We start from the raw sequence: 24,377 nt of genomic DNA, 5'->3' as shown, positions 1-24,377 counted from the left end.
TATTTAAAACTGGCATAGAAACTGGGGAAGGCATTAAATGGGAATCAGGGTTAGGAAGGAAGAGAAGGACAATAAGACTTTTATTATAGTTTTCAATATTATTCTAGAAATATCATAAATAATGAGGATAGAAGTGATCCCTTGGAAGCACCAAGAATACCTCCCGAAATAGAATATGAGGATTTCTGGATTATTAATTTCTCATTAGTTGGAACTTGTTTATCAAACAAATACTTCATTTTAGAAAGCAGTCATTTCAAACTTTAGACTTTATTTACAATGATAATTTTCATATTTTATTACTTAGAAAATAATTTATACTTTTCCATCATTTAAACAAAGAATAGGCCTGAGTCTCATGCCTTTTGCACAGTTTTTACCTTCAAGAAAGTTCTCTGGGGAAAGAAAGGCAAGGGACATGGGGAAGTCACAAATTAATAGTCTACATACATCTAATGAACATCTGCATGATACTCAATTCCTTTTCTTATACTGGGATTGCAATGGTTAGGTTTTGTTCTGGAATCCAACTAAAATGGAACAGACAAAATTCACTATGTTTTTTAGAAAGTGGATACTTTTTAAAATATGAGGAAATTCCTTCACATGTCAGATGAAGACCAATATAGACATATTCCTGTACAGAGCTAATGTCTTCATCCTTTATTGAGAACAAAACCAGGTCTTATAAAATGACCAAAAAAAAAAAAAAAATTACAGATAACGAAGAAAGCAAAAGTGGTGTTTTCACCAAGGAAATAATATTCAAAAGTCTGGCTTAGCTATGTCACTAGAAAGACAGACAATCTATTAGCATGCTTAAAATAACATTGATAACAGAGAGAATATACCTGGACTTTTTCTTGACAGAGAATAACCTGTTCCAATTTTTCCTAATATTGATTTTATGGCTATCTATACAACGATCCTTCTCCCTAAGTGGGCTGGAAGTTCCTTCATTTGAAAGACCTGAGTTTATCTAATATGGCACCTAAAAAGTAGGCTCATATAAAAATGTAGTAAATTGCAACAAAGACATTGGCACCACAGGAAGTAAGCTCTGGATCTGGAAGTGAACACAGTAATATTGCTGTCACCAAGGAGGGGGAAAACATCACAAGCAGAAAATATCTGGTTATGTCTCTAGGTGCATCTTTTAAGATGCACCAGGTATGTGTGAAAGTCACACACCTGGTGGATCTCCATTCCTTTATTTCAATTGACTTCTAGCTTACATATAATGGTAATTTATTTTTTAAGAAAAAGTTACTAAACTGCCTGGATTGATGAGCATGATTCTGGAATAAGAGGTTCCAATTGATTTGGTCATTATTATTCCTATTATATCATGTACCTTAAAACAAAAACAAATCCAGGCAGTTGGCTGAGAACTCCATGGTGCCAGCCAGGCTGGCTTCTAAGCAGAAGGCTTTGCAGAATAACACTGCCTACACACAGAAGGGACTCTCACAGTGGCTCTGCCACCCGACTCATTCCACACCTGGTTTTTCCTCTATTTCTATTCATTTTAGAGATATATAGTCATATGGAGAAAGACAAAAGATTAATTCTAAGTAAACAGATGCAAAGAGTATGTGATTATAAATTCCTTTTTCTTTCTTATTTGTAAGGGTAACTGTTAACTTTATTGGGGAAATGTTTTTGACTCACAGTACATTTTGCAAACATAAACACAGGCAATTCTAAGAAAACGGGAACTCAGCAAATGCTAAATAATGATGACCTGGTGTTAACTCAGAAATACAAATTGAAATATATACTAATTATTTAGGTATTGTTTGCATCCATTTGATCATCTTTACATTATCCTACTTAATAGAAAAATTTGCTTTGTCTTTACCTAATTTGAAAAAATTCCATGAATTATTATAAAGTCATGCTTTGGAAGGAAAGAATACACTATCCAGTCATGAGAAACAAAGGGATTTTTCATGTAAACACTCCTTTCTGACTTCAGGAAAAGTTAAAAGTGGAAATCACAATCTAGGTTTTCTTGGAAGCTGAGATTGTTAGGTGACAAGCAAGTGTGTATACAGAACTAAGAGTTGTAGTCCCAAAAACATTGGAGAGAAATGGACACCAATTACAACAATTTGATATTGGTTTAAAAAGTCTTTCATCTGGGAGGCAAAGACCCAAAATTAGTTAGCATTCAGTTAGCAAGAGTTACTACTGGGAAAAAAAAAAATTCTTTACAGCATCTTCATTTAATTGGCAAAAATAACTATCAGATTATCTTTTAAATTAGAATAGGTAGATGAGCAGTTGTCCACAGACCTCTATGCCAATGAACTACACCCTCTTACTGGACCTGGAGATAGCTACAATGTATAAAAATGGTGATTAAAATATAACTTTATAAAAATGTTTCCCTTTTCCCTTTCTTTTCTTTAAAAAAGTGTTTAGTATCTACAGAAACAAACAAAAAATCTTCATATTTACATCATGATAACTATTCATGACATATATAATAATATGAAATAAAATATTGAAAGTGAGTATCAACTTTTTAAATAGAGGTTTGGCTCACAGCATAAACAAGTGTAGATAAACAAACCAAAAAAAAAAAAAAAGACTTTCAATAACAGCCCAGTCCCTAAACAATCCCTCAGTAATCTTCCCTGCCAAAAAGCATGACAATGTGCCAGACTGAGATGGAAACTACCCCATGGCACAGCGTTAGAAATACCACAACAGGGGGTACAGCCTGACCTTCAACCCCAAGGTCAACCTTTAAAAGTTGCCAAGATCAGGCTTTCTTTATGTCAATGCCCAAACCCTAGGTTGCCATCTTATCCCTCATCTCCTGTTATATAACCCACAGAGGGTTTCCATTTGTCTTTTCATTTTTGACTACACATTTTGCAGCAAATTAAGGAGGTACAGGAGATCATTGTTAAATGTAATTTCCCAGGCCTTCTCTGGCATCCTTTTAGAACTCTCACCTGATGAAACCACCTGATTCCAGTTCCTTTTAGGTGTTTAGGTATAAAGAATGCCATTCCCCTAAATGGTGTTTTGATCTTCTGTGAGTGCACACACTCACAAACGGCTCCTATACATTCATTAGGCTAGTAGACTGGAAAATGCCTCCGTCTTCCAGGTTTGAGGCTGGTGGTACAGCGCCTCCAAGTGGTGTATAGCAGTAGTATCAATCAAATGGCCCATGAATGCCCTCCATCTGCCAAGAGGCCTTTATTAAAGCTAAATTGGAGGAGGGCATTTGGAATGACTGCCTTTCAAAGACACTCCAGAGTGAACTTCCTTCTCTTGTTCACATGTACTGAGACATCTGCTACAGCTATTCTACAAACTACTAAACCCACAAAAGTCTTTTACATATGCACACACATGCATACAAGCACTCTTTCAACTAATACACAATCACTCTCACACACACACACACACACACACACACACACACACACTCTCACGGTGTTGGCAGGATGTATCAGAATCCAAATAATGCTCTGGAACTTTCATCCCTCAGTATGAAGAGCTAAAGCTGCTTAGTTAGTAACCTACATTTGCTGCACCACATCGTTGCTAAGCTGCACCATTTCCCTTGTGATTTGTTTTCCTTTATGATTTATTATATCACAGTGACCACTATATTTCTTAATATGAATGTTACTTAATTGTGGAGCCAGAGATCCTGGCTTTCAGTGTGTTTGTGTGTATACGCACATGTGTGTGAAGGTTTGTACATGTATCTATGTGGGACCTTATATATACACACACACATATATATATATCCTCCTTAAAAAAAAAAAAAATCCGTCGAAGCTGGTGTTGCAAATGTGAAAGCTTCTCTGAGCAAGAGTTTTTCGACAAGGTACCTCACTGTAAAAATAAACACATAAAATGCGAAGAATCCCAAAATGCAATAGCCATTTGCCCATCTTCTCATATTTCTACAGTGTTGTGTCTAAGTGTTGTGCTGGCTTGAAAAAAGTCTGTGACAAATTAGTTTGGAAACACAGCTTGTTCTGTTCATGGTCCCAGGTTCGGCTCTGGGGCCAGGCTCTCCTCTGCTCTTGGTTTCCCTTTCTCCTCCTCTTCTTCCTTGATGGCCTGGATCTGCTCTGGGGAGTACTGCTGAGGAGCCTGGTCCAGGGACTGGTTTTCTGTGCCCACCAACCGCTGCTCATCTTCAATGACTTTCTTCCACATCTTGTGGTTCTGTAGGAGGTGCTGAGTTATTTGGCAGTAGATTTTCTTCCTCTTAAAAGTTTTCTTTCCTAAAAAAGGCCATAAAATTAGATTTATTCATGTGCTAAACACATAGAAGTTATTTCTTTTCATATTATTAATAGGATTTAAGAACCAAATGGATTCATATGGAGCTTTCAAGAATAAGGAAATAAGGGAAAATGATAATAACTAAATAACTATTAAAACATCACTGAGAAATAACTGCACAGTATCCAGTACTGGGTAATGTCCACACAGAGTTCTGCTGATGTCTTGGTATTACTCCTACGGCAGTTAAGACTTTCAAAACTTCTCACCTGGACCACTGGAATTGCTTGTTAGGTCTTCTTTTGTCAAAGAATTCAACTCTCAAATTAGTCTACAAAGCTAATCTCCTTTAAAATGCTTTTGATGTCAGACTTCTGCTTTGTGTGAACTAAAAAACGAATTTCAAACTCCATTCTAAGTTCTTCCACAAGCTGGTACAAACTCAGCTTTATGGTCTTCCTGTTCTACAGCCTGACCTCTGTCTATTCTTGACTGATCTATTTTCTTTACATACCCTGGACTTTTCCACTTGGAAGCTGGTACTGCTCCCCCTTCTGAAATGCTTGTCTTAATCACTAAAAGTTCATATTCACTCATCAAAATAACCTCTAGTCAGATTTCACTGGATTCCACTTCTAAGAAATAATTTCTTTTCTCCTCTTAAAATTTTCATGTTCCTCCATATATACTTTCTAGAGTAGACATTATTTCTTTTTTTCCCTCTTTGTTATTATTATCTCTTTTTCTGGTATCTGCATATTCAAAATTATTAGGGAAGAAGTCACCTCTCTTCCTTCAATTATGCAGTTCTAGAAAAGGTGTCAAAGAATAGTTCCCCAACTACCTCCTGACAGCATGAGCTGTGTCACAGTGATTGGCTAATGGGTTGGCATGTGATCCAAGTCAGGCCAATCAGATTCCTTCCCCAAGAGTTTTTCTAGTGATGCAGAATGAATGTGGAGTTGGAAGATGGGGGTTGGAATCTATTCTCCTCTGTTTCTATATCTGGAATGATATGAACTTAGAGCTGGCTATAGTTTAGAGCTGGCTATAATTTACAGCTGGCTATAGAGCTGGCTTTACTTTATGAAAAAAGTAAAGTTAAAATAACAAATTAATGGGAAGGTGAGGCAGACAGGAGTAAAAGCAAGTAAACACTGCTAGTGGCCTACATTCTACTTACATGAAACCAATATTTTTCCCTTTCAGGATATACTCATTCAATGGGAAATTAGTAATTTATAACAAAAAGAGTCTTGAATAATGTCCCTCCTTAAAGAACATACCTTGTTCTCATATATTTTAGGTATCAGATCATCTTCTAGATTATAGATGCTTTGATGGAGCCTTGCTCAGACCTATACAGACCTTATATGACAAGGCTCAGCATTTAATCAATAAATAATTTACATTTTCTTGTTACCAGGAACAGTTTTCAATTTGAAAGTATTAAAAGACCTTGCTTTACCCCAAGGGTGTCTCTTTTTTGAGATTACCCCATTCACCCTTGAATGTGAACCTACTTCCCTAAATAATTCCATTTATGCCTTTGAAAAGCAAAAGAAAAAAAGTATTAAAGATGAATTTTCAGAATTATAAGCACGTCACAGGTACCAGGTATTGTGCTAGATTCTGGTGACTTACAGACAAAAAAAGACTAATTACAGATGAATATCTGTAATCTAAAAACTCCAAATGCAAAATGTCCCAGAATCCAAAATGTTTTGTGTGTGAACATGATGCCACCAGTGAAAAATTTTACACTAACCTTATGTGATAGATTATAGTCAAAACAGAAATCTACTAAAGATGTAATATAAAATTACTTTCAGGTTGTAAGATATACAATAAATATGAAACACAAAATAATTTCATATTTAGACTTGGGTCCCATCCCCAAATATCTTATTATATACATTCAAATACTGTGAAATCTGAAAAATACCAAATCTGAAGAAGTCTGGACCCAAGTATTTTAGGTAAGGGAGACTTAACCTACACAATATATGTCAGCAAGGAGCCTGCTCCACTGGGAAGATGGGGTGAATGAGTAGGTACATCTTTTTCAAATATTACCAAGTCTCTGAAAGGTGAACCATGTGGGAGGAGACAGCGGGATGATGGTGGCTTGGACCAGGACAGGGTAATGGAAATGATGGTAAGTATTATGATATATATTTCTCAGGTAGAATCAACAGGACTTGGGAACCAATTAAGAGGTAGGGAATGAAGGAGAGAGAGGAGTCAATATAACCTTGAGCTTTCTGGGCTGAGCAGGTAAGAAGATGGTGGTAAGACATACATTAGATGAGGAGCAGGTCTGAGGAGTGTGAATAGGACCTAGAGAACATGAGGTGTCTGGGAGAGCCCAGTGAGAGAGGTAGAGTAGGCAGAGGCTCTGCACTTTAGGAAAGAACAGACCTCCCTTCTAAGCAACTGGAATATAATTCTTGGTACCTTCTTCTGAGTGACATTTTTAGACTTAGGCCAAGAATTTATTATTTAGACAAAGATCCTACCATTAGACTATAAACTTGCCCAGCTTAGCATCTCTTTTCTCCTCTTTTGTGTACAAAGCAAGCCTCAGACTTTACCAAGTATCCAGTAAGATACTTTCTTGCTTACATTCCATAGTTGCAGGTAAATGAGGAAGTGTTGACGAGAGGTAAGAATAACAACAATATGAGTCCACAGGAAATTCTGATCCAATTGAGACCACATTAAACTAGTAATAGTGCATGATCAAAAGGGGTATCTGGGTCTACTTAATAAAATACTTATGGTTTACAATGCATATCCTCGAAAGAAGAAAAAAGCCTGGGTGGGGGGAGGGGGCAGATATTAATAACAGAAACAAAACCAAAGCCAATTGCTATGGGATGCGTCAAAAGAATCTAGACCTCTTGGAGGGCACCTACCAACATTTTTGTGGAAGTGCTAGTGATTTTTAACAGTTTTATAAATTACCTAACAGAATTTTTTTGCATTTAAAGGATAATAAGATCAACTTTTAAAACACAGTATAGAAAAGGGAATTGCTTTTGAACCATACAGACACATAAAAATCATTAAGTTGAATAAGTCCTAGGAAAATGAAAACAGAAGAATTATGAGCAAGAATTTTCAAATATTTATTTACTATGTTTAACATTTATTCATGACATGGACCCATCAATCAAACTTGTATTGACTAAGTGATAAACACTTCTCTGGATGTTGTTGAAACAAAGATCAGTTAGGCTCACAGCTTGCCTTAAAGCATCTCACACTCTAAGAGAGAAGGCAAGAAGGCAGAAACTGAACAAATACCTGTGCAGCTTCAGACAGACATACACATGTGACCAATACTGCAGTGCTATTGCTCTCAGCTTGACTAAATTTTAGAAAGTTTTTTCCCCTGTCTATAGGGGAAAAAAGTATACAGAGTCGTTTTTGTCATCACCCCCCCCCCCCGCCCTGCCCCGATTTCCCTCTTTTTAAAGCATTTACTTTAGACAGTAAAATTTCTTTGTACCTGTGCAATTTAGATGAATCTTCTCCCAGCCTGTAGCCGGTTTTACAATCCAGGAATGTTGCTATCAGGGACCTGGGACACATTCCTTTGCATGGTAATCAAGAAAGATAATGCCAATACAATATTGACAACTATAAATATAATGTATACACCAGATGTCTAGCAACTTCACACTTATTATTTTAAGAAAGTAGATCTAATATTAAATATTCTTATTATAGAATTTTAAAAATGAGAGAGAAAGAAGGAAGGAGGGAAAGGAAAGGGGAAAAGGAAAATAAAAGGAACCAGAGAGGGAAAGAGGGAAGAGAGAAAGAAATGGGGAAGGGAAGGAGAAGAAAGTCCTAGGACGGCAGGAGCCTACCTTCAATATGCACCAATTAATGCACACAGATGGCCTCATCACATCACCCAACTCCCCGCAAGGCCTCTCAGTTTAACTAGCTACAGTCAGTATTTAAAAACTCTCCTGCTTTTTGTTTCAGAGCAGTTCTGTTTTTCTCCTTTACTGCAATAGTCTAGACTCCAATTGCAACCATCCTGAATAATGCTTTCCTTGCCATTTAAAAAAGGTTGTGTGTTATTTTTCTTTTAATATATCAAAACCTGTGGGCCAATAGATAGAGATCTTTTTTCTTTTTTCTTTTTTCTTTTTAAAAGACAGGGCACCTGAGCTGGAAGGAAATCATGAGAATTCACCACACTGGATGAAGAAGGGGCAGCAGCACTGCATGGGACCCTGGGGAATGATCTCATATACCCATTTCTCATCTGAAAGCTTCCTAACAAGGGCAGTATTTAAAAAAAAAAAAACCTAAAATATATACACACTTCATTGCATATCCTCATTTCTTTAATGACAATTTTTTTTTATTTTCTATCAAGGTCAATAAAAATATTCATACATCCAAGTTTTAAAAGCGAATTTAAAAAATAATTCTATCAGAGCCATCTACTCACCTATTTCTACTTTGATTTTATTGCATTTCAGCACAAATTAGCTTCTATTGAGAAATTTTTAAATGTTGATGCTTTTTTACTTAATCCTTTGAATCAAAGGAGTGACAGATGACCATTGGCTAAAGGTCAGTTTTGAATCACTGTTATAGGAAAGATGCTATTGCTCAAGGTGATCACTCCATCTTAAAGTTGTACACACTTATGTGGAAGAAACTAACAAAAGCTCAATTCTTCTCCTTTTCCTTTTGGGGCAGTCCCCATGAGAGCAGCTGTTCTCTTATTAATGCTGTTAAACATTAGGAATAAACCTCTCTGGGATTATACTGAATAAGGTGACGTAGAAGAAAGTTTGTACCAAATAAATGTGCGTAGATTAGAATCTGCAGGTGGTCTAAAACATGCCTATATTGGGAGCCAAATTGTTCAGCACTGGAACCTTTTGAAATGAGAACAAAGAGCCTTTCATTGCTTAAATTCTAAATGCAGCTTAGTACTTCATTAGAAACCTCTTAGTTCGCCGTAGGAATCTTTCAGATTTAATTATGAGGTGGGGTAAAAGCCTTCATTCCCTAGGACACCATACTGAAACATTTTATTCTGTGTTTCCTGGGAGATCTCCAAGTTTGGCAAATTGCAGAAGTTATCAATGCACATTAAGTTAGTTCTTTTCTGAAATCTAAGTCAGGCCAAATCAAAGTAACTATTTCAGCCAATATGAATGGTGAAACTAAAATTACTAAGAGCCCAAAGCAACAGAGATAAAAATGAGAAAAACTGGATTCTTCCTCCTGTTCTATAACCTGGAGATACTGCTTAAATTTCAGAACCTTAGTTTAGCTATATTTAAAATGAGGTAGCTAATTGAAATTCCATTACTCTATGTGGTCAATATTTAGAAATGCTCACATTGCTCGACATTTACCATTTTTTTTTTCTTGGCTGTGAGGAATACTTTAAAGATAGTATTTTGAAAGCTTCAGTGCCACTTCACTGGGTGGTGTGTTTTAAATTTTAATGAAAGGTTCCAGTTAAATTTTGAAAGGCATTACAGAATCCACATAATTCTCATTGCTGCTTTAGTGAATTTGATAAAAATGATAAGGTCAGAACACTGACATATCAGAATCTGGATGCCAGTATGGTCAACCAGCCCCAGCCCGACAGACAGACAAAATGGAAGAAACATTTCATTTCAGCGCTTGCTACCAAAGCCTAGGTTGATCAGTTGAGTCTCTTATATAATGTCCTTGTCTGGGTCCTTGCATTCCAGATCCCTGGATTGGTTTTTTGTTTTTAGTGTATCTGAGTTCAAATAGCAACCAGTCAGGGCCCACAGGAGAAAAGCTCTTCCAGAGGCTAAGCTGACAAACACCTTCCAATGTCATTCAGTGGAAAAACTGTCTTATCCTTAATGATACAGCAAGCTACTTGGCTCTTTGAAGAGAAAACACACACATGGTTATTAAATAAATGAATAAATAACTCATGAATTCAAAGTCTTGCCTCCTGGCTCTGAATCCCAAGGCCAACACAAAATTTCTGATGGAAATCTTTTTATAAGCATCACAGAAATATAATAACTTTTACAGAATACAACTTTTGTTGTTTTATAGAAACAACTTTTCCTTTTACATTCCATTCTGTACAGAAGTTAACAGATAGGATAGGACAAACAATAATCTAGCATAAAGCCAAATTTGCCTCTCTTCTAAATTGATAATGACCTCTTCACCTATGCTGGGTGTGCTATCAACAGGGGCTTATATACAAGAGGGAAAATTAATCTATACAACATACAGAGGCTCCTTACTAGATGGTTGAGATGAACTAAGGTAGGCGTTATCCTGGCTATGATAAAAATAGGAGAGAAATAATCAGGATTTTTTTCATTGGTAATATTTTAATCACGTCTTTGAAAAATATTAAGGTTGCACTTTGTCTACCTGGGCAAGTCGACAGAAAAAAAACACTGTGTTCTCCTGAAAGCAAGGGCAGTATCTGCACGCTGTCATTTTAAAGGTCATGAGTTTTACTAATTATGCTATCAGTCACTACTTTTTGTCTCATGGCAAGAGAAATAAGAAAAATAAATATTTTTTATATTCATTTAATTTAAGTGGATTAGACTGGTTGCAATGATGCACCCCAAGCCAAGTAGAGCTGTAACTTATTTTCATTGTCATTGCCACTCACCTGGTCCAAAGTCATAGACACCTCACTCAGGAAACTACAATGTCCTCTAAACAATACCTACTTCTACTTCTCCCACCTCAACCTAAAGAATATTCCAAACATGGTAGCTGATGCAATCTGGCTAAAATGTAAGTTGAGTTCACAAACTCTTCTGTCAAAAACAACTGATGATTCACATCTTGGCATAAACACCAGAATCCTTATAGTAACCTACAGAGCCTTACCTTCAATGCTTATACTATGTGGCTTTCTGCTGCCTCTCTCTTCAACTCTGAATTTTATCATTTAATGTTCTTGACTACCCCAGCCAATCCTACTTCAAGAGCTTTGCACATGTTACTTTCTCCTTTGTTTGAAATCCTTCTTTTCATTTATATCCCCATGAATTATTCCTCTACTTCTTTTTCTTTTTTTTTTTAATTCTCTTTCTTACTCATATTTCCCCTTCCCTGGCTATCTACAATTTTAGAAAAATAAACTTTCTCCACAATATTTCATATGTTCCTATTTTTCCCCTCTAGTATCTATCAGTACCCAACATACTACAAATGTAATGATCTGTGTTGTTTCTGCTGACCCCACTAGAGTGCAAGTCTACAAAGCAAGGATTTGCGTAGCTCTAACTTCAGTACCTGGAAGAATGACTGGCACAGAGTGTTTGTTGAATGAAGGAAGGAATGCTATCTCTTACCTTTTCACAGAACTTTCCCTTGACCAAGCCCAGAAAACGTTGTGGTTGGTCTCCATATTAACAGAAATGCAATTCATTTCCAAACCATTAAGATATTCTGATGCAAAGGCTTCAACTCTGAATTTTATTTAACTTCATGGCAGAGAATATATCTTTGTGTAATATATACAACCCCGAAGGGTTATTAAACCCAGCAGATAATCTCTGGCCTCAAAACGTAATTTTTGTGAAGCATAAAATTCATCTGAACCTCAGTAAGAAAATAATCTTAGGAAAAACATATTGGAGCTAGATTTTGTAACTTACTTGGAGATTCATTATTTTCACAGGTTTCTTCTTCATTTGTTGCTGCTGCTTCCTCCTCTTCATCTTCTGGGTCATCAGTGTCTCCTGACTCATCGCTATCTTCCACCCATTTTCCTGGCATGAGTCCAGCTGAGTCATAGGAATTGCACAGAGGACCCACAATGTGAGAGATGAAGGATTCCTGAAGATTGGCCAATTGAGGAGCTGACCGATCCATGAAGGGGCTTATGGGCAGCCCAAGGCTGGCTTCCTCATCACCCTAGAAACAGGGATTTAGCATGAATAGCTAGCTAGAAAGGTGAAAGAGAAGAGTCTAAGATACCAAAAAGTCAACATTCTCTTGTCATCTACAATGTATAGATATGTAAGAGCATGGATATTCATGCTCAACTGACTTTACTTGATGGCTCAGAGATTCTACCCAAATCTCTAAGATTTAGAGAGCAATTCTTTGTTGTTTCCATTAACTAATTTTGTGATGTTGAGCTTTGTCATGGAGAAATGCAAGGAGTGGCTTAATATCTCAGTAGATAATATTTCTTATCACACTAGTCAGGGTCCTTCATAGGAGAATACAAATGCATCCTAAAACGCAATGCTGGGAATGCTACTCTAACAAATATGATCTATCATGCTTTTTCTTTTTGCCTTGGTTACCAGAAAGCTTAAAATAATTTATTGCTCAATTCAAGCTGCTACTTTACCCTAGATTTTGTTTGAATGACATCTTCTGTGATTATGTTTTCTTATTTTGTTTAATAGTATTAAAGTATGTGTGTTTTGTTTTGAACAACTTTAGATCTTCTTGGAAAATGATAACAGATCATAAACCACAGGTTACCTAGAAAACTTAAGGAAGGAAATATATCAAAATATCAATAAAGATTATGCCTAAATAGTTCAACTATTATAAGTGGATTTTCCTTTTCCTTCACATTTTTGTGCATTTCAATATTTCACGATCAAGAAGTAATCCCAATCCCAGAAAAGGCAACATATATTTTTTTAAAAATGAATCATTTTCTTCTGTATATGAATAATGCCCATAATACCCATAGTTCATTCTAATCCCTGTTTAAACATGTCCAATGACAGATATTTATTACTTTATAAGGTTCCTCACCCTATGATGGGATATCTTTAGTATTATAATTTTGTCTCCGACACTGATCTAAGCTATATCTCCCGATAACTTTTACAGACTGGTAAACACACATTTAAGGCAACAGAGAGGTATCGGACCTTTCTTATGAATCAGATTTGTATTGAGTACTTTTTATAATTTACCATTTTTAATCTTGACATCAACATTATGATAAATCTACTCCTATATTTGTACAGAGCTTTTAAGACATCTAAAGACAATCACTCCATTACCTCTGTTGCTTTACTGTTCATGCTATTTCATGTCACTGGTTCCTGTCCTTCACCCATGCTCCCTCACCTCCACATTTTCTTAAGTGAGAAATTCACAACAATGGACAGAAAGATTCAAGCTTAATCTGGTCAATGCAGGATAACCTGGACAGTATTGCCCCACACTTATGTTATTATGGAGACTTTTCTGATAGTCTATTAACTCTTCTTGCTATATCAAACAGAATGCCAATATTTTAGCTTTTATGAACTGTTGTTATTAACTATATTGGAAAAGTAAATGAACTTAATGTATTATATATTCCTCCATTTAAATTTAAACTAGCTTTTTATTATACTAAATCTACTAAAAAAACAATATTTCAAGAGTATTTCTAATGTTTAATAGGTAATTCAATTATTTCAACATCTTTCCCCCAAACACCATAAATAACTTTAATTTAGAATTCTATGGGTATAGTTTAGTCTTTTTTATGTGTCAGTTTTAAACTACTATTCAAAACAGGGCAGGTTTTTTTTTTTTTTTTGCTTTGCTTGTTTGTTTTTAATAAAAGCATGATATAAAAGTGAGTGATCATACTTCCTAGCAGTCTTTCAGAAGCTTTGGTGAATTAACAAGCAGCCTAAAAGTGTAGGTTCAGATAGATGAAATGGTTCAAGTAGTTACCTGTTCATAAAATTCATTGACAATACCCTCTGTCCACTGAAGATGGAGTTCTTTACATTTGGCTGGTCCATTAATATCAGCCAACTTTATACACATTTGACAAACCAATAGACGATCATTTTCATTAGTCCAATCTATTCCAACATCATCATTCACCTGTTTAAAGGATACAGTTAAAATGATTTACCTCAAGCAAAGCAAAAATTGAACAGGAGGAAAAAAAGCAATAGAATACACATATCTTTCTACTATGTAGAGATCAGAATACCAAAAAATTAGGAACTTAGAGTTTTTAAATAATGTTATTGGGAATGGGGATATATCTCAAGAATAAGACAATGGCTTCCAGAAATAGTAAAATAATTAATCAAAAAAGTAAAATAATGAACAATGAAATTGATAATAAGTGCTATTTAAAGTCAGCATATTTATTGCCAGTAAAATATTAAAGCTATAAATGATTTAAAAAGTTATCTTGCAGTAATATTTAGGCATTTATATTTGCATGACATCTTTTGTATCAAATTTTTGACCTATGTTACTGCCATATAATTCATATATAATTATATCATAGAGAGAAGAGCAAGTTAAACAAAAATCACACTTTCAATGTTTTATTTCTCTGTAGAACAAAGTATAATACATCACATAGAGACTTAACTTCCAAGTAGCTAGATTGAGACTACTACCTTCTATTTCTGCTGTGGTAAAAATGTTACTGGATTTCATTTTCCCAGCTGATAAGTAAGAATTGACAGAGTTTTGTTCAACAGTTTGTTTCTACGATATTGTTCCCTGTGGCCATAAAATGAAGACTGAAACAAATGTAGTTACCTTGGCATTAAATTTGGCTACAAAGTCAAAGTGTTTCTTCAGATCAGTGGCTAAAATTGCTTCAATGACAAGGAAACGGAAGTGCTTGAATTCTACATGGTCAAGGTTAACTAGAAAGTTATACTCTGGCCGGGACATGAAAAGATTCCAAGCTGCAGCTGCGTGATGATTCTCCAGAACTGAACGATCGTTGTATAGCACCGCCTGGGCAAGAGTAGGAGAGTAAGAGTTCAAGAGATCAGTGAGTAAGTTTAAAAAAGAATCACAAAAATAAAGGAGAATATGCAATGCTTCTGAAATAGATTTTTTTGTTTGTTTTTCGTGGAAAAGCAAAAAAAAAAAATTGTGTTTTGAGTGCTGGTTATTAAGAATCATTTACTACTGCGTCTTGACTGTTGATTCCTTTTCTTGGTTAAATATGCTTTTTCAGTCATGTTAAGTTCTTTTCCTTGAAACTTTTGCCCAAACAATCACAAGTGAGGGGTAGTAGCCTATCTTAATAGAGTCAGCATACCTTAAATTTTTTTTTTTAAGATTTCTTTCTTTGCAGGGCACAGGAATTTATTATATACATATATTTGTAAGTTTAAACAGACACGTATTTTAATACACATACATATATATAAATATATCAATTATCCCTATAAGGTAACTCAGTTACTTTCTGTATCAGGCAACAGAATTATTTCCTCTTAAACATATGCAACTAGTGAAGAAGAATGGAATCCCAGGGATGCCTCAACCCCAAACATTTTTACCCCATAATCAGCCATGGGAAATACCTAGTACTTAAAGATATATAGTAAACATACATCTGCTTGTTTTGGAAATCTCTAATAATGAGAAGTTGCGAGAAAAAAACAGAAATTGCCTTAAAAAAATGCTGAACACTAGTGTGAGAGACAGTGTATAAAGGGAAGAAAAGGCATAGAATTGGGGAAGGCTAAGCATATAAATATCCAGGTTAAGGTGAGTAAGACAGACCTGCAGGAAAATCTGAAGAGTGAACCATGCTGGCAAAAGGATTTCCCCATCTTTTTTTTTTTTTTTTTTTAAGAGAGAGAGAGAGAGAGAGAGAGAGAGAGGAGTTTTTAATATTTATTTTTTAGTTTTGGCAGACATAACTTCTTTGTTTGTATGTGGTGCTGAGGATCAAACCCAGGCCGCACACATGCCAGGCGAGCATGCTACCGCTTGAGCCACATGCCCAGCCCCAAGGATTTCCCCATCTTTAGGGAAACTAATTCTGGTGTATGAAGGGTATGCGGAAAGAAGATAAAGTAGGTAGTTGGGGGAAAAACATGGTTGTTCTTGTATACAGATTCAAGAAAAATCATGGAATAGTCAAGAAAAACTATTGGGGAAATGGATGAGAGTCAGATAAAAGAAAAAAGGCAAACAAGGAAACACAGGATTAGACTGGCCTCTAGCTCCTCTTGGAGGCACAGAGGGCCTCAGGATGTTTGGTAGCTTGAGTCAATTGTTTATAAATAGAGGGGGAAATGGTTGGGTTTAATTGTATAAGTGGAGATGCCTAGATATTTAGTGATTAATTTTTGACTCAAACTTAAACACACCAAGATGACTTCCTAATGCTATTCATTTTTGCAATCTATGCCTAGGTTAAGAAAAAAAAAATTCCTTCAAACAAAAGGAATAAACTGATCTTAAATTCCTACCAGCCAGTTGATAGGCCTTAAGAATTCAGAGTTGTTATCATGAATATATTTCCAAGGACTAAGATTTGTATACAAAGAGACCTTACATTCTTAAAAGTTCAAGAAGATTTGGTTTCTCTAATCTTTTCAGAAAGGGGCATTTGCATAGGTTGCCTTTTGTTGTTGTTGAAGAGGTTCATTAGCATGGATTCAACTAGATTTTTCTTCTTCAGAAGAAAACTAGAAAGAATTCTTATGCATAATAAAGTTATGTACCACCATGAAGATTCTGGAACAAACAATGATTGTGTGTGTGTGTGTGTGTGTGTGTGAGAGAGAGAGAGAGAGAGAGAGAGAGAGAGAGAGAGAATATCTTGGAACAATGATTTTTTTTTTTCAAAATCAGTATGATCTTTAAGAATTTTATCCTATGAATAAGTATAATTTGATTATGTTTACTTGGTGTAAGCCAAATGTATAAAATTAATTTTCTTCAGAGAAATCTCTATACTGGATTAGCTCTCCTAATCAAAATCTAAAGATTTACCTGAGGGGCACTAGTGGCCACCAGGAAAGCATTAGTCCTTCCCGGGTGATCGTAATCGTGCATGGCTGCAGCAACATACAGTGCCATGAGCTCTAAGGCAGGAATATTCCCCGACAGACATCCATACTTATCATCTGGCACATTATACATTTTTGAAAATACATATCCCATGTGTCCATGTGTAAATCCACTGTCAGAATCTGAGAAGAGAAAATTAAAGTAATAGAAATTTTTAAAACCTATGAAACTGAAAATATTTGTTTTGACTTCCTTATTATAAAACCATGTGTTCCTATCTGGCACAAGGGAGCGCAGAGGTGCTGGATACATACCTGAATCACTTGCTGATCCGTGATCATTAATCACAGTTGAGAGGCCTGGAATAGGTTGGGTAGTAAGATACCAAACAGCATGTAAGACATCAGTGGCATGGACTCTGTTGTGATCTGTAACCAATGCAAAGGAACGGTCATCAACTGGTGAACTTTTGGGATCAAGGACTAATAGTGCCATCTACTGGATAAACAGCTTGGTCCTAGCTTAACACCCCAGTGAATGCCTGCTATACTCTCTCAAATCTTTTTTGATTACTCTTCCACAACTCCCTGGTATTCTTTCTAATAAGAAAAAACAATACTCATTGCATCCAGTATGCATGATATTCAAAATTGAAAAATTTGTATCTAGAGTCTACCAGAAACCTACTACACGAAACTTACTATACGAAACATCTGTAGTGTTTTCTTTTCATCCTCTGTGTGAGGCCATGCAGAGGGCCAGAGCAAAAGAAAGAGCCTTGATAGACTTTAAGCAGATCACATTACAATTCATCTCTGACAAATGGAAACCCAGATTTAATCTGTGAATGGAATGAGGATTCCCATTATTTTCCTATATTTCTGGCAACACTGAGGTATGTCTTTAAGTGATGACATATTGCTAAATCATAGGTAAACACCCCAGGAATTAAATCCAAGGGCCTGGGTTTGGGCTTGAGAAGATCTCCCCGGGAAAGCTTTCCTAGAGATGGCCTCCCCAGACTCCCAAGAAGGAAAGAACAAAACCTGTGCCCTTGTGTCACTGCTGGATGTGAACAGTGGTATTGTACAGTCATCCAAGAGCAGTTTTATTAAGATTAGAGCCCGTATACCTGAACATAGACTACCTTCAATGATACAAGCCAATTACATTTATAGATAACTTACAGATAAGACAATTACTATCAGTTTATGTCTGTACCTAAGCCATGCAGAGTTGATCATACTAGAATTTTCTGGATTTGGGACAGATATGAATTTGTCTTCTGCTCTGATATTTATTACCCACATTATATGGGGTAAGTTACTCAAAACTCATTTTCTTATCATGAAAACAAGATAGATTTTAAAGATCTCATTTTCTTTTTTTTTAAAAAAAAATGTGGGGATAATAGTGCCAATTTCATCATACAATTCTGAGAATCACAGAAGGGACTATGTGTTAACATGCCAATACACAGTAAGCTACCATTCTATCAGATGAGTCTCCTGGAGGAGGAAATATTTATGATAAATATTATCCCCATACAAAATGTTTTTGATGTAGAACAAGACAGAAAATGTGCAGTTCACTGGCTTTCTCCCACAATTAATGATGGATTTGTAAAAACAAAACAAAAAGACAAAGAATTGAATTGTTCAAATAATAGCTGTTCTAAGTTCTTGGGGAGGTAGAAGACTGTGATAATCTGGTAGAGGAAGAATATCACTTGGGAGAGAGGGTGCCACTGTTGGGAGCAAACTTCTCAATTTCCTTTCCTGCTGCAACTGAAGAGATGACTGCATGCAAGGTGGTACCATTCCTGCTGCAAGTCATATCGCCTGTGCATGAGCCCAGCATTGCAAGGGAGGATAGGAACAGCATAGGCAGAGCCTTCTGGGTCATACTGCCCCCTCTCCTATCCTGTCTACCTCAAGAGCCAGGCCTGGAAGATTTCATGGGTCATTTTTATAAAACTTTGATGAACAAACAATCTCATCTTAATGATTTGCTTCTTAATGATTTAATTGTAAAGAGAAGGAAAGCTGCCAAATTCATTTTATGAGACCAGGTACAGCATATGAGAAAAAAAAAAAAAAGGACTCCTTTTGTTTTCTGAGAATAGGTCCAAAAGTAGTAAATAAAACAATAGCTTACCAAATCTAACTGCTTAAATACACATGTCTAGTTACTTATGCATATGTCTAGGAGGATTACTCTGTCTTCAATCATGTAAGCAGAATGGAAAACCATCTGCCTTGTCAGCAGTTAATGACATGTTTGCCAAACAAATATTTACTTTTGCTATGTACTATGTCCAAGTATTATGCCAAGTGCTTGTATCTCTATTGCCTTTGCATTAACTCTCTGGTGACCCAGCTCAGAAGCAAGAGCACCTAGGAAAAAAGCTAGCCAAGTCAACCTAAAACATTGAGAAGTTTTCATATAATATATGAATGTGCTCAAAGGATTCTTTTTATTTGTTCTGGCCACAGTCAGGAACTGAAAGTGATTAAAAAAAGATTATTAGGACTATTTTTATTTCACCCTTTTTATCATCCTTATCATTTCATTTCTGCATTTTGGACCTATTCCTAAAATTCTAGTAATTCCCACACCTATGTGGCAAGACGCCCTCCCTCCTTGACAAACACACAAGTACACACTAACATGTAATACACATCCTGCCACCTTTCTAGAGTTGGCCATCTCCCTCTTCTACCTTGATATTTTTCAACTTCCTCCATAAACTAAAAAGCAGAGTTGACCTGAACTATTGGAGGGGTTGGGGTTGTATGTCAATTTTATAGATTTTAGAACCAAGTTTATAGATTTTTTTAACTTAAAATTCTATCTATGCTTCTATGTACCATAAAGAAAAGGAATGTAGTAAAGAATAGAAACAACATTTTTTAAATATTTTATTTCTTGCAGTATTATGGGATTGAACCCAGGGGTGCTCTACCATTCAGTTACATCCCCAGCCCTTTTTATTCTGCAACTGGGTCTTGCTAAGTTGTGGAGACTGGCCTCAAACTTGTGATCTTTCTGCCTTGGCCTCCTGAGGAGCTGCAATTACAGGTGTGTACCACCATCCCTGGCTGAAAGCATACTTAGTGCAGTTTTTTGGTTTTTTTCCCCACTTTGGAATGTATCTATACTGTAATAGTTTTGCCCTTCCAGTTTGTTTCATGTCACCTCAGCATCTAACTGATCAGTGTGTCCTTCACTTGTGGCTGAACTGAACTGAGTTAACACAGGCCGACTCTGCTCTCACTACTGACATTAATAGCTCCATGACCATAGGCACTTCTGAGCCATTCCATTCTCCACACTTCTCAAACTGGAACAATAAGAATGAGAAGATTCAACAAAGAAAAAAAAAAATCTATTATAGAGAGGAAAGTCTTTGCAATCAGAAAAAGCATCCTAAAACAAACAAACAACAACAAAAATCCCCAAACCTTTGGATCTTTGAAGGGGCATGACTTGATGATTATCTTCTTTAGTAGCCAAAATGCCCAGGTGAAAAGGATTATGAATATTATGAAATATTATTATTTACCTCCCTGTACAAATGAGTATCAACCATGCTTCACTTGTACTAATAGTTTATGCTAAAAGATGCGAAAAATTACATTTATATCAGTGAGTTGACTATATTTATTGCTTTCTCCAGTGCCACTTCATAGTTTTTCTTCCCTATTTCCTTCTCACATCTGCTTCCAGATTATTCAATTTTTAGTCAAAATTTAAAATGTAAAAGCATTTATACTTTCCCTTGTCTCTTGAAAATTTTAAAAGGTGTACTTAGCATTATGATAAAAAAATCAGTTTCTAATATTTTCATTAATTATCCTATTACAGTGAACACATTTCTATTTTAACTTTGGTTCCTAGTTTTTATTATTTATGGATTTATTTAAATAGAGCCATTATAAATATAATTATTTGATAGCAAATGTTAAAATAATTAGCTAAAGAGCAAATTTTTGTATGTGTTAATTATAACAAATATGTAAAGCTCTTAATAAATACCATATTAGTCTTAAAGTACAACCCCAGCCCATAAAAGTGATCACCAATCAAAAGCTTTCCTGAGAAATGTAAATAAATTTCTTTATAAAAAGTGTCTGGGACCTCTACAGCACAAGTAGGTTTATTCTAGCAATGTCTTTTGACACGGAATGCAGAACTCTCTATCACATAAAAAAATTCATTGGTAGCACATAAAAGTACCATAAGAAAATTAAACTGAATAATAGACTACAGAATCTGAAAATTTCTCGTACTTGAATACTGGCCATTCTTCACTATCATTTAATGATACATGACTTAGAGAAAAATTGGGAGTTATTTTATCTGTGGAGTCTAATATCAATTCAGACTCAATAAAACTTGGCCAAGACTAATAGTATCACTAACCTGTATTTGAAAATACAACATTTATTTAAACATTCAGTCTGTTGACTAGCTGTTCTTAGTGCTTTCAGTGGCTTCCTTTCTGTAAAATTTATTTACAAAACTCTTTGACTTTAAGAAATCACTAACAGTTATGTCAATCACTGGCATCCAACCCAGGTGAGCCTTGGGGAACCTGTACTAAGAAAGGTTTATCTCAAGATGCCTCCAAACAATCCTCTCTCATCATTCTCTTCCAACTTCCACAGACTCATCAGCCAGACTTTCCCAAGGCGCCTGGTGTTGTTAAGCTCCTCTTTCTTCTACTCCATTATCCTACTTTTTCTGCATTAGTTGCTAATGATTCAATATACTAACACACACAGCAAATTTGACAGCATTATTCCACAAACCATTTATACTTACAAGGAATATCCCTGTATCCAATCTCCAAAGCATGAAAATAATTCATAAATTCTCTAATTGGAATTTTAAAAGCTTCAAAGAGACCCATATCTTCAAAAAGTCTGTATGATACCTGTAGAACAGAAAGATAAAACCTTGCAAAACATCCCTCAGTGAGTTAGACTTAAGGAGAACAAAGTGTGCATTCCATCAACAATATTAATTTATTACCAATAGAGAAACCGCCTGGGAATAATAAATCAAGTTCACATGGAGGACTTTTATGTTCTGAGCCCTTGTAGTTCCTTACAACAAGGGATATGTCACCTAGATTTAAGAGCAAAGACTATGCATGCATCCAAAACCTTCAAAGATCCCTAGTATACACTAAAGTAATGCACTAAGCCAATAAAGTGAGTGGATATTGGTAAACAGGAAATGATGCATACTAAGTGGCTGATTGTATAATGCACACAATAAGAACTAAAGGGTGAGATAAGCTTTAACTTTGGTGAATTATGTTTAATAATGATAATGATGATGATGATAATAATAAGCATCAGCAGAAAGCTTTTCAGAGATAAAGCATTCACAGTTGTGCCCTGGTAAAGAATAAACGGAAAGAATTACGAGGGAGAGCAAAAGGGTAGCTTTGATTAATACACATGGAGGTGGAGGGAAATGATTTATTATATAATTCATTATGGGAAATGGAGTGTAGCTCTTTTCTTTCACTGATCTTTTCTCTTTGTTCTTCAAATATCTATTTTCCTTCCAGTTGTTTTCACAGTTCTGAGGACTCAAATCAAGTAAATACCTTTGGAAATAATTAGTGCATATGACATGCAAAAGATAGAGAAAGAAAAAAAAAAACTAATATGGAGTAGAAGGTGGCAATGAAGACACACATGGTCATTTATGTGGCAGAATGGAGGAGAAAACCATCCCAAATGGCCTTACTCTTTGACTCAAAGTCCTAGTGTGGGACAATTTAGGACATGTTCAGAAAGAATTATTCATCCTTTTTATTACCTACAGTCCTTCTTAAAATTTGTTTGAGATATTACTTCATATTAAATCTTTTCTTACTGTAAGTATGTCTATTCAAATTCACTACTATTCTTTTAATTGTATATTCAGTAGTTATGAGTCATATACATTATACCTGTATATATACATATACACAAATACTATAAAATATTTATAAATATTTATAAAATATAAAATATGTATAAATATATTTCCAATATTTATTTATTGAATGTCTATTATATGCCAATTTTCTACGCCTGTAGCATATATGTATGTGATACTAACATGCAAAATGCATAAACATATATGTATATACATTTAAATTCACATACATACACAAATAAAGATCTCCTCTTTCTTGGAGCTTATAGCCTAGCAGAGGAGGACAGGAAGCAATAGACATAACAAATATGTTATTACCGTGTCAGAAAGTGGTAAGTCACATGAAGAAAAGAAAAAGAGTAGGGATGCAGAACAGGTGCATTCAAATATGGTGGTTAGACTGGGCAGAATCACATTCACAAATTGCCTTTTGAGCAAAGAATTGAAGGAGGCGTGGAGTGAGACACATGTATACCTGAGAAAAGTTTTTTCTATATAAAGTGTCAGTACAAAGACCCGGAGGTATGCTCACTAGACCTAAGAAACAGAAAGCAGGTTGATATGCCCAAAACACAGAAACCGAGGACAGGAATAAAACAGAAGACCCATAGGGTGAGACTGGTGCAGGGACCGTTTTAGTGATTTACAGCCAGATAAACCCAGGTAAGTACTTTTAATAAGTGAGGCAAGGAGTCGCCAAAGAGACTGGAGAACTGAAAAGACTTCCTCTTAATTTTCAAAGGAACACTCTGCCTGCATTTGAGGAAAAGATTGGATGTTACTGTACACAATCTTCAATTCAATTTCTGCTGACTTTTCTTCACTCTGACTGACAAGGACATTTAACTTTTTCCCTTTTCTGTGTAACAACTCTATCCCCTTTCTTTAAAAATGCAGCAGCAGTTTTGTTGTATAATATTCCAAGCTATTTCTTCTTTTAGTGATCTCTTCTGCACTACTGCTTAGATGATAATGTTCTTTATTTATGAATTTAGAATTAACATATGTAAAATTATGAATGGTTGTTTTGAACAGCTTGTTGGTGAAAATTCTTCTGTTTTAAAATCACACTTTAAAATATACTTGTCTTAATTTTTCATTTTATCTTTGAAATGTTTTCTTGTTTATAAGTACCGAAGAGATTTAACTATGCATGTGACTTCAATAGTAATAGCAGCAATAGTAGCAGCAATAACTATACACACATACACACACACACATACACACACTCACTCACACACACACGGCATTAAATGAGGAGCTTGGTTTAAGGAGTTTATACAAATAATTATTTACATTAAATCAATCATCTAGCACTAATTACTAATATCTGAAAGCAAAGAAAAATAAGGCACAGAAAGGATGAGTGACTTGTTCAAGATTACATGGCTGATAGATAAGACCCACAT

At 35.4% G+C, this 24,377-nt stretch overlaps 1 protein-coding gene across 2 annotated transcripts in view; it reads right to left on the bottom strand.

Annotated features, from left to right (window-relative positions):
* Positions 1 to 251: 251 nt before the first annotated feature.
* The window catches only part of Pde3a (phosphodiesterase 3A), a 308,184-nt gene continuing 284,058 nt past the window's right edge, over positions 252 to 24,377 (bottom strand). For both annotated transcript variants that reach the window (XM_076854166.1, XM_076854167.1), the window contains 7 exons: positions 21,856 to 21,967; positions 17,343 to 17,456; positions 17,011 to 17,210; positions 14,806 to 15,009; positions 13,972 to 14,127; positions 11,928 to 12,186; positions 252 to 4,262 (listed from right to left, as the gene is read on the bottom strand). In XM_076854166.1, the coding sequence (XP_076710281.1) occupies positions 4,015 to 4,262; positions 11,928 to 12,186; positions 13,972 to 14,127; positions 14,806 to 15,009; positions 17,011 to 17,210; positions 17,343 to 17,456; positions 21,856 to 21,967 (1,293 nt within the window). In that variant the 3' untranslated portion in view covers positions 252 to 4,014. The remainder of the gene's footprint in view (positions 4,263 to 11,927; positions 12,187 to 13,971; positions 14,128 to 14,805; positions 15,010 to 17,010; positions 17,211 to 17,342; positions 17,457 to 21,855; positions 21,968 to 24,377) is intronic.

The sequence above is a fragment of the Callospermophilus lateralis genome, chromosome 4 (assembly GCF_048772815.1).
Source record: "Callospermophilus lateralis isolate mCalLat2 chromosome 4, mCalLat2.hap1, whole genome shotgun sequence".
Taxonomy (NCBI): Eukaryota; Metazoa; Chordata; class Mammalia; order Rodentia; family Sciuridae; genus Callospermophilus; species Callospermophilus lateralis.
The sequence above is the reverse complement of the archived record's forward strand: the minus strand, read 5'-3'. Positions and strand labels throughout refer to the sequence as shown.